The sequence below is a fragment of the Acipenser ruthenus genome, unplaced genomic scaffold, assembly GCF_902713425.1.
Source record: "Acipenser ruthenus unplaced genomic scaffold, fAciRut3.2 maternal haplotype, whole genome shotgun sequence".
In the NCBI taxonomy this organism is placed as follows: Eukaryota; Metazoa; Chordata; class Actinopteri; order Acipenseriformes; family Acipenseridae; genus Acipenser; species Acipenser ruthenus.
Genome location: NW_026708296.1, coordinates 1 through 11,095, shown reverse-complemented (window position 1 = coordinate 11,095; position 11,095 = coordinate 1). Strand labels below are relative to the sequence as shown.

At 48.5% G+C, this 11,095-nt stretch overlaps 1 protein-coding gene across 1 annotated transcript; it reads left to right on the top strand.

The window, feature by feature from the left end:
- The first annotated feature begins 12 nt into the window (after window positions 1-12).
- On the top strand, window positions 13-10,645 carry LOC117970682 (coiled-coil domain-containing protein 134-like). The gene is given in 8 exon segments (XM_059020678.1): window positions 13-185; window positions 1,868-1,973; window positions 2,813-2,934; window positions 3,661-3,745; window positions 8,449-8,609; window positions 8,611-8,637; window positions 8,828-8,899; window positions 9,162-10,645. Coding segments are annotated over 7 exon segments (684 nt in total). The 5' UTR covers window positions 13-185; window positions 1,868-1,876; the 3' UTR covers window positions 9,282-10,645.
- Window positions 10,646-11,095: the final 450 nt, after the last annotated feature.

The window sequence follows — 11,095 nt, the reverse complement described above, 5'->3', positions numbered from 1 at the left end:
GCGTGTGTCAGACTCTACGGTCCGGGTGGAAAGCGCATCTTCTCATTCAAAACCATGAGCTGACACTAAACTGCGCTGGAGAGAGATTATATGAAAATAATAATTCACAGTCACACGCAGCATTAGTACATCAAAATAGACGAGATTATATATGTTATTACATTCTTTACGATTCGTGTGAAAAGGTAAGTACAAATATATATATATTTTTGTTTTCTGAAAAATTAATACTACCGGCTGTACCTGCCCGCACGAAACCGCTGGTTTTTCGGTGATCCATTAATTCATTTTTACGATATTATTTAAAAATTAAAACAAATTGCATTTAAAATAAATACAATGCTAGTTTTTAAGAATGCGTGCATGAACACACAATGCGATCCGCCTGCTCATATAAATTCATCCTGGCTGCTACAGTAATAATATCTTCGTCTGTGTTTTCTGGTGGATTTGAATAACGCGTGTGTGCGAATGTGACGCTTTTTTTGGGAGAGAAATGATCGTCCATTATGGACTGGCTTCTTAACTCGGTGCACATCCGCCAACAGCGCTCTCCTATATTATATTATATTATATTATATTATATTATATTATATTATATTATATTATATACGACCATCTTATTCATCGTGAGTTTGAATTCTGATGTTTCTGTCTTTCTCTCTCTCTCTCTCTCTCTCTCTCTCTCTCTCTCTCTCTCTCGAAATATTTATCGATTCGTTCCGGCGGTAGTAACGTCGTGTTTCACATCTTCGAGTCCTTCTTCAGTGAGTTCGTAGAAACGATGATATGTAACGCGTTTGACATCTCTCTAAGTGAAACATAAATAAATAAAGTAATTAATTACATATTAAACAACTCTGAAATATAATTCAAGATTTTAAAATCCATTCTCTCACCTCTTATTAGCTTTATTAACAGTATCGCTGGCCCCTCCCTATAAAGGAGCGTTGACCATCTTTAAAATCCATTCTCTCACCTCTTATTAGCTTTATTAACAGTATCGCTGGCCCCTCTCTTTAAAGGAGTGCTGACCATCTTTAAAATCCATTCTCTCACCTCTTATTAGCTTTATTAACAGCATCGCTGGCCCCTCCCTTTAAAGGAGCGCTGACCATCTTTAAAATCCATTCTCTCACCTCTTATTAGCTTTATTAACAGTATCGCTGGTCCCTCCCTTTAAAGGAGCGCTGACCATCTTTAAAATCCATTCTCTCACCTCTTATTAGCTTTATTAACAGTATCGCTGGTCCCTCCATTTAAAGGAGCGCTGACCATCTTTAAAATCCATTCTCTCACCTCTTATTAGCTTTATTAACAGTATCGCTGGCCCCTCCCTTTAAAGGAGCGCTGACCATCTTTAAAATCCATTCTCTCACCTCTTATTAGCTTTATTAACAGTATCACTGGTCCCTCCCTTTAAAGGAGCGCTGACCATCTTTAAAATCCATTCTCTCACCTCTTATTAGCTTTATTAACAGTATCGCTGGTCCCTCCATTTAAAGGAGCGCTGACCATCTTTAAAATCCATTCTCTCACCTCTTATTAGCTTTATTAACAGTATCGCTGGTCCCTCCCTTTAAAGGAGCGCTGACCATCTTTAAAATCCATTCTCTCACCTCTTATTAGCTTTATTAACAGTATCGCTGGCCCCTCCCTTTAAAGGAGCGCTGACCATCTTTAAAATCCATTCTCTCACCTCTTATTAGCTTTATTAACAGTATCGCTGGTCCCTCCCTTTAAAGGAGCGCTGACCATCTTTAAAATCCATTCTCTCACCTCTTATTAGCTTTATTAACAGTATCGCTGGTCCCTCCCTTTAAAGGAGCGCTGGCCATCTTTAAACTCTGCTACTCTCTGTCTCTAGCGCCCCCCGATGGATGTCCTGCCCCTCTCCGCTCTGCTGCTCAGCCTGGCTCTGACCGCCTCCTGTGACTCCAGGAAAGAGAGACGAGATTCCAGCCTGGAGATCTGTATCCTGTACCTGCAGTAAACCCTTCCACCCTCGCTATGCGCTGCGTACAATCCCACAGTGTCTCAGTGTGTGTGTATCTCTCATTGTGTATCTGTGTGTGTGTCTCCAGCCTGTCTCTCCCTCTCGTTCTCTTCCTGGCTCGTGTGTGTGTGTGTGTCTCTCTCTCTCTCTCTCTCTCTCTCTCTCTCTCTCTCTCTCTCTCTCTCTCTCGTTCTCTTCCTGGCTCGTGTGTGTGTGTGTGTCTCTCTCTCTCTCTCTCTCTCTCTCTCTCTCTCTCTCTCTCTCTCTCTCTCTCTCGTTCTCTTCCTGGCTCGTGTGTGTGTGTGTGTGTGTCTCTCTGTCGTTCTCTTCCTGGCTCGTGTGTGTGTCTCTCTCTCTCGTTCTCTTCCTGGTTCGTGTGTCTCTCTCTCTCTCGTTCTCTTCCTGGCTCGTGTGTGTGTCTCTCTCTCTCGTTCTCTTCCTGGCTCGTGTGTGTCTCTCTCTCTCTCTCTCGTTCTCTTCCTGGCTCGTGTGTGTGTCTCTCTCTCTCTCGTTCTCTTCCTGGCTCGTGTGTGTCTCTCTCTGTCGTTCTCTGCCTGGCTCGTGTGTGTGTGTGTGTGTCTCTCTCTGTCGTTCTCTTCCTGGCTCGTGTGTGTGTCTCTCTCTGTCGTTCTCTGCCTGGCTCGTGTGTGTGTCTCTCTCTCTGTCGTTCTCTTCCTGGCTCGTGTGTGTGTCTCTCTCTCTCTCGTTCTCTTCCTGGCTCGTGTGTGTGTCTCTCTCTCTCTCGTTCTCTTCCTGGCTCGGTGTGTGTGTCTCTCTCTCTCTCTCGTTCTCTTCCTGACCTGCGGTGCCTCTCAGATAAGCGCTTGTTTGAGACGAAGCGACGAGACCAGCTGACCGCCCTGAAGAACCTGGTGGAGCTGAATGATGTGAACCAGCAGTACAAGATCATCGACATCATGCTAAAGGGCTTGTTCAAGGTGTGTGCTCTCTCTGTGTGTGTGTGTGTACTCTCTGTTTGACTGTGTGTGTGTGCGCTGTGTTAGTGTCTCAGTGTGTGTGTGTGTGTGTATGCTGTGTTAGTGTCTCAGTGTGTGTGTGTGTGTATGCTGTGTTAGTGTCTCAGTGTGTGTGTGTGTGTGTGCGGATGCTGTGTTAGTGTCTCAGTGTGTGTGTGTGTGTGTGTGTGTGGATGCTGTGTCAGTGTCTCAGTGTGTGTGGATGCTGTGTTAGTGTCTCAGTGTGTGTGTGTGTGTGTGTGTGGATGCTGTGTTGGTGTTTCAGTGTGGATGCTGTGTCTGTGTCTCAGTGTGTGTGGATGCTGTGTAGGTGTCTCAGTGTGGATGCTGTGTTGGTGTTTCAGTGTGGATGCTGTGTTGGTGTTTCAGTGTGGATGCTGTGTAGGTGTCTCAGTGTGTGTGGATGCTGTGTAGGTGTCTCAGTGTGTGTGGATGCTGTGTCGGAGTCTCAGTGTGTGTGGATGCTGTGTCGGAGTCTCAGTGTGTGTGGATGCTGTGTCGGTGTCTCAGTGTGTGTGGATGCTGTGTCAGTGTCTCAGTGTGTGTGTGGATGCTGTGTCAGTGTCTCAGTGTGTGTGGATGCTGTGTCAGTGTCTCAGTGTGTGTGTGGATGCTGTGTTGGTGTCTCAGTGTGGATGCTGTGTCAGTGTCTCCGTGACCCTGATTGCTGCCCCTGCTGCCCTCTAGGTGCTGGAGGACTCCAGAGCCATTCTCATTGCTGCCAATGTGCAGCCAGACGACGCCTTCCCTCAGGAGGAGAAACTCAAGGAAGGTGAGACCAGAGGAGAGGAGAGGAGGAGGAGGAGGAGGAGAATAGAGCAGAGCAGAGAGGAGAATAGAGCAGAGCAGCCCTCGCGTGATGTGTTTGTTATCACTCTGCCTGCAACTCGACTCTGTCGTGTGATTATTGTATTGCTGAGTCTCCCCAGCATACTCGCACAACGTTGTGTTGTTGTGTGGTTGTGTGATTGTGTTCTCTCTCTCTCTCTCCTCAGTGTACTCGCACGTCGTTGTGTTGTGTGGTTGTGTGATTGTGTTCTCTCTCTCTCTCTCTCCTCAGTGTACTCGCACGTCGTTGTGTTGTGTGGTTGTGTGATTGTGTTCTCTCTCTCTCTCTCTCCTCAGTGTACTCGCACGTCGTTGTGTTGTGTGGTTGTGTGATTGTGTTCTCTCTCTCTCTCTCTCTCCTCAGTGTACTCGCACGTCGTTGTGTTGTGTGGTTGTGTGATTGTGTTCTCTCTCTCTCTCTCTCTCCTCAGTGTACTCGCACGTCGTTGTGTTGTGTGGTTGTGTGATTGTGTTCTCTCTCTCTCTCTCTCTCTCCTCAGCGTACTCGCACGTCGTTGTGTTGTGTGGTTGTGTGATTGTGTTCTCTCTCTCTCTCTCTCCTCAGCGTACTCGCACGTCGTTGTGTTGTGTGGTTGTGTGATTGTGTTCTCTCTCTCTCTCTCTCTCCTCAGCGTACTCGCACGTCGTTGTGTTGTGTGGTTGTGTGATTGTGTTCTCTCTCTCTCTCTCTCCTCAGTGTACTCGCACGTCGTTGTGTTGTGTGGTTGTGTGATTGTGTTCTCTCTCTCTCTCTCTCTCCTCAGTGTACTCGCACGTCGTTGTGTTGTGTGGTTGTGTGATTGTGTTCTCTCTCTCTCTCTCTCCTCAGTGTACTTGCACGTCGTTGTGTTGTGTGGTTGTGTGATTGTGTTCTCTCTCTCTCTCTCTCTCCTCAGCGTACTCGCACGTCGTTGTGTTGTGTGGTTGTGTGATTGTGTTCTCTCTCTCTCTCTCCTCAGTGTACTTGCACGTCGTTGTGTTGTGTGGTTGTGTGATTGTGTTCTCTCTCTCTCTCTCTCTCCTCAGCGTACTCGCACGTCGTTGTGTTGTGTGGTTGTGTGATTGTGTTCTCTCTCTCTCTCTCTCCTCAGCGTACTCGCACGTCGTTGTGTTGTGTGATTGTGTTCTCTCTCTCTCTCTCTCCTCAGCGTACTCGCATGTCGTTGTGTTGTGTGGTTGTGTGATTGTGTTCTCTCTCTCTCTCCTCAGTGTACTCGCACGTCGTTGTGTTGTGTGGTTGTGTGATTGTGTTCTCTCTCTCTCTCCTCAGCGTACTCGCACGTCGTTGTGTTGTGTGGTTGTGTGATTGTGTTCTCTCTCTCTCTCTCTCCTCAGTGTACTCGCACGTCGTTGTGTTGTGTGGTTGTGTGATTGTGTTCTCTCTCTCTCTCCTCAGTGTACTCGCACGTCGTTGTGTTGTGTGGTTGTGTGATTGTGTTCTCTCTCTCTCTCTCTCCTCAGTGTACTCGCACGTCGTTGTGTTGTGTGGTTGTGTGATTGTGTTCTCTCTCTCTCTCTCTCCTCAGTGTACTCGCACGTCGTTGTGTTGTGTGGTTGTGTGATTGTGTTCTCTCTCTCTCTCCTCAGTGTACTCGCACGTCGTTGTGTTGTGTGGTTGTGTGATTGTGTTCTCTCTCTCTCTCCTCAGTGTACTCGCACGTCGTTGTGTTGTGTGGTTGTGTGATTGTGTTCTCTCTCTCTCTCCTCAGTGTACTCGCACTTCATTGTGTTGTGTGGTTGTGTGATTGTGTTCTCTCTCTCTCTCCTCAGTGTACTCGCACTTCATTGTGTTGTGTGGTTGTGTGATTGTGTTCTCTCTCTCTCTCTCCTCAGCGTACTCGCACGTCGTTGTGTTGTGTGGTTGTGTGGTTGTGTTCTCTCTCTCTCTCTCTCCTCAGTGTACTCGCACTTCATTGTGTTGTGTGGTTGTGTGATTGTGTTCTCTCTCTCTCTCTCCTCAGCGTACTCGCACGTCGTTGTGTTGTGTGGTTGTGTGATTGTGTTCTCTCTCTCTCTCTCTCCTCAGTGTACTCGCACGTCGTTGTGTTGTGTGGTTGTGTGATTGTGTTCTCTCTCTCTCTCTCTCCTCAGTGTACTCGCACGTCGTTGTGTTGTGTGGTTGTGTGATTGTGTTCTCTCTCTCTCCTCAGCGTACTCGCACGTCGTTGTGTTGTGTGGTTGTGTGATTGTGTTCTCTCTCTCTCTCTCTCCTCAGCGTACTGGCACGTCGTTGTGTTGTGTGGTTGTGTGATTGTGTTCTCTCTCTCTCTCTCTCCTCAGTGTACTCGCACGTCGTTGTGTTGTGTGGTTGTGTGATTGTGTTCTCTCTCTCTCTCTCTCCTCAGTGTACTCGCACGTCGTTGTGTTGTGTGGTTGTGTGATTGTGTTCTCTCTCTCTCTCTCTCCTCAGTGTACTCGCACGTCGTTGTGTTGTGTGGTTGTGTGATTGTGTTCTCTCTCTCTCTCTCTCTCCTCAGCGTACTCGCACGTCGTTGTGTTGTGTGGTTGTGTGATTGTGTTCTCTCTCTCCTCAGTGTACTCGCACGTCGTTGTGTTGTGTGGTTGTGTGATTGTGTTCTCTCTCTCTCTCTCTCTCTCTCCTCAGCGTACTCGCACGTCGTTGTGTTGTGTGGTTGTGTGATTGTGTTCTCTCTCTCTCTCTCTCTCCTCAGTGTACTCGCACGTCGTTGTGTTGTGTGGTTGTGTGATTGTGTTCTCTCTCTCTCTCTCTCCTCAGTGTACTCGCACGTCGTTGTGTTGTGTGGTTGTGTGATTGTGTTCTCTCTCTCCTCAGTGTACTCGCACGTCGTTGTGTTGTGTGGTTGTGTGATTGTGTTCTCTCTCTCTCTCTCTCTCTCCTCAGTGTACTCGCACGTCGTTGTGTTGTGTGGTTGTGTGATTGTGTTCTCTCTCTCTCTCTCTCCTCAGTGTACTCGCACGTCGTTGTGTTGTGTGGTTGTGTGATTGTGTTCTCTCTCTCTCCTCAGCGTACTCGCACGTCGTTGTGTTGTGTGGTTGTGTGATTGTGTTCTCTCTCTCTCTCTCTCTCCTCAGCGTACTCGCACGTCGTTGTGTTGTGTGGTTGTGTGATTGTGTTCTCTCTCTCTCTCTCTCCTCAGTGTACTCGCACGTCGTTGTGTTGTGTGGTTGTGTGATTGTGTTCTCTCTCTCTCTCTCCTCAGTGTACTCGCACGTCGTTGTGTTGTGTGGTTGTGTGATTGTGTTCTCTCTCTCTCTCTCTCCTCAGTGTACTCGCACGTCGTTGTGTTGTGTGGTTGTGTGATTGTGTTCTCTCTCTCTCTCCTCAGCGTACTCGCACGTCGTTGTGTTGTGTGGTTGTGTTCTCTCTCTCTCTCTCTCCTCAGTGTACTCGCACGTCGTTGGGTTGTGTGGTTGTGTGATTGTGTTCTCTCTCTCTCTCTCTCCTCAGTGTACTCGCACGTCGTTGTGTTGTGTGGTTGTGTGATTGTGTTCTCTCTCTCTCCTCAGCGTACTCGCACGTCGTTGTGTTGTGTGGTTGTGTGATTGTGTTCTCTCTCTCTCTCTCTCCTCAGTGTACTCGCACGTCGTTGTGTTGTGTGGTTGTGTGATTGTGTTCTCTCTCTCTCTCTCTCCTCAGTGTACTCGCACGTCGTTGTGTTGTGTGGTTGTGTGATTGTGTTCTCTCTCTCTCCTCAGCGTACTCGCACGTCGTTGTGTTGTGTGGTTGTGTGATTGTGTTCTCTCTCTCTCTCTCTCCTCAGTGTACTTGCACGTCGTTGTGTTGTGTGGTTGTGTGATTGTGTTCTCTCTCTCTCTCTCTCTCCTCAGCGTACTCGCACGTCGTTGTGTTGTGTGGTTGTGTGATTGTGTTCTCTCTCTCCTCAGTGTACTCGCACGTCGTTGTGTTGTGTGGTTGTGTGATTGTGTTCTCTCTCTCTCTCTCCTCAGCGTACTCGCACGTCGTTGTGTTGTGTGGTTGTGTGATTGTGTTCTCTCTCTCTCCTCAGCGTACTCGCACGTCGTTGTGTTGTGTGGTTGTGTGATTGTGTTCTCTCTCTCTCTCTCTCTCCTCAGCGTACTCGCACGTCGTTGTGTTGTGTGGTTGTGTGATTGTGTTCTCTCTCTCTCTCTCTCCTCAGTGTACTCGCACGTCGTTGTGTTGTGTGGTTGTGTGATTGTGTTCTCTCTCTCTCTCTCTCCTCAGTGTACTCGCACGTCGTTGTGTTGTGTGGTTGTGTGATTGTGTTCTCTCTCTCTCCTCAGCGTACTCGCACGTCGTTGTGTTGTGTGGTTGTGTGATTGTGTTCTCTCTCTCTCTCTCTCTCCTCAGCGTACTCGCACGTCGTTGTGTTGTGTGGTTGTGTGATTGTGTTCTCTCTCTCTCTCTCTCCTCAGCGTACTCGCACTTCATTGTGTTGTGTGGTTGTGTGATTGTGTTCTCTCTCTCTCTCTCTCTCCTCAGTGTACTCGCACGTCGTTGTGTTGTGTGGTTGTGTGATTGTGTTCTCTCTCTCTCTCTCTCCTCAGCGTACTCGCACTTCATTGTGTTGTGTGGTTGTGTGATTGTGTTCTCTCTCTCTCTCTCTCTCTCCTCAGCGTACTCGCACGTCGTTGTGTTGTGTGGTTGTGTGATTGTGTTCTCTCTCTCTCTCTCTCTCTCCTCAGCGTACTCGCACGTCGTTGAGAACACAGCGTTCTTCGGGGACGTGGCTCTGCGCTTCCCCCGCATCGTGCATCACTACTACGACCGCAACTCCAACTGGAACCTGCTGCTGCGCTGGGGCCTGGGCTTCTGCAACCTGACCGGCCTCTTCCAGGGGGGGCAGGGGGGGGCACGGGGAGGTGCTGACACTGGTGAGGGGGGGGCACGGGTCGGTGCTGTCACTGGTGAGGGGGGGGCACGGGGAGGGGCTGACACTGGTGAGGGGGGGGCACGGGGAGGGAGAGGTACCATAAGGAGTTGATCCAGTGTAGTAAGGATGATGATGGGGTCCCAGGAGTGCAGTGTTGATCCCTCCCCATCTATCTCTCTCTCTCTTCTCAGATGGCTCAGGAGTTGGGGATCAGTGAGAAATCTCCAGACTTCATCAACCCGTACCGCACCGAGAGAGACGAGGTGAGAGCTGCTGCTGCCCCCTGGAGGCTCCAACAGACACTGCACACAAGAGACACACTGAGACAGACACTCCACGAGTCACACACACACTGCCCTCTATCTCACACTGCAGTCTTTACTTCCACATCTTCTCTCTCTCCTCTTCACTTGCATCCTTTGTCTCACCGTCTCCTCTCTCATCCTCTCTTCACCGTCTCCTCTCCTCCTCTCCTCTCTTCACCGTCTCCTCTCCTCCTCTCTCCTCTCTCCTCTCTCTCTCCAGGTGCTGCACACGGCCGACGAGTTCCAGAAAGTTCTCCGGGAGGAAGAGAAGAGACGCAGGAAAGAGGAGAGGAGGAAAGAGATCCGGAAGGGACCCCGCATCTCACGATCAGAACTGTAGAGAAGAGGGGGAGAGAGAGAGAGAGAGAGAGAGAGAGAGGAGGAGGAGGAGGAGGAGGAGGAGGAGGAGGAGGAGGAGGAAGAGAGGAGAGAGATCTGCCAGGGACCCGCATCTCACAATCAGAGCTGTAGAGAGGAGAGAGAGAGAGAGAGAGAGAGAGAGAGAGAGAGAGAGAGAAGGAGGAGGAGGAGGAGGAGGAGAGGAGAGGAGAGGAGAGGAGGAGAAGGAGAGAGATCTGCCAGGGACCCCGCATCTCATGATCAGAGCTGTAGAGAAGAGGGGGAGAGAGAGAGAGAGAGAGAGGGAGAGGAGAGGAGAGGGAGCGAGATCTGCAAGGGACCCTGCATCTCACGATCAGAGCTGTAGAGAAGAGGGAGAGAGAGAGGAGGAGGAGGGAGAGGAGAGGAGAGGAGAGGAGAGGAGAGGAGAGAGATCTGCCAGGGACCCGCATCTCACAATCAGAGCTGTAGAGAAGAGGGGGAGAGAGAGAGAGGAGGAGGAGGAGGAGGAGAGGAGGAGAGGAGAAGGAGAGAGATCTGCCAGGGACCCCCACATCTCACGATCAGAGCTGTAGAGAAGAGAGAGAGAGAGAGAGAGAGAGAGAGAGAGAGAGAGAGGAGGAGGAGAGGAGAGGAGGAAGAGAAGGAGAGAGATCTGCCAGGGACCCCGCATCTCACAATCAGAGCTGTAGAGAAGAGAGGGAGAGAGAGGAGGAGAGGAGAGGAGAGGAGAGGAGGAGAAAGATCTGCAAGGGACCCCGCATCTCACGATCAGAGCTGTAGAGAGGAGAGGAGGAGAGAGGAGAGGGGAGGAGGAGAGGAGAGTGATCTGCCAGGGACCCCGCATCTCACAATCAGAGCTCTTCTGACTCTTACACTGTGTACAGAAACGACGTGCGAGGGGTTTCTTCATGTTGAAAGGGTTTCTTTTGTTTGTTTGATTCAATTTTTAGGAATTGTTTTGCTGTGGAAGATCAGCTGACTTTTTTTTTTAAGATTTCATTTTTTTTTAAGCCAATCCCTGGGCCAAAATAAATAAGAAAATAAAATAATAACTGCCACATTTAAATCTCTAGCGAATCAAACAACCCAATTACTCTCACTGTACAAATCTCAATCCGTGCCATTTCTGTTTTTAAAATCAATTCTCAATCTCCAATTCCAATATAAATCAATCCCAGCCCACGTCTCTGATCAGATCGATCAGGATCTCCGTCCGCAGCTCTGTGTTAAAATGAGCTTCAAACAAACAGAGGCAACAAACGACTTCAACTGAAGAAACCGCTGTGTGTCTGTCTGTCTGTCTGTCTGTCTGTGTGAATGCCTGTCTGTCTGTCTGTCTGTGTCTCTGTCTGTCCTGTCTGTGTCTCTGTGTGGTCTGTCTTGTCTGTCTGTGTCTCTGTGTGTCTGTCTGTCTGTGTGTCTCTCTCTCTCCCTCCCTCTGTCGATTAAAATCGGCTTCAAATGACAGCAGCTGAACCACCACAGCAAGTTATGAATATTATTGAAGAATATTGGTACATGCAGTTTCCAAAAACGTCCACAAGGGGGCAGTGTTTTGCCAATACAAGCGAATCAGCAACAGTGAGCTTTGAGATTTGTTTTATTTTTCTTTTAAAAAAATACATTTACAATTTTTTTTACAAAGCTTACCTGATGTGGTTTGTGATGAAATGTTGTGTGTGTTTGTGTTTGTTTTTTAAATATAACTAAAAATCAAAAGAAAAAAAATACTAATTTATTCTAAAAGGGTGCAAATGGTATTATATATATATATATATATATAAAAGTGGATTGTTTTGTAGATCTGACTGT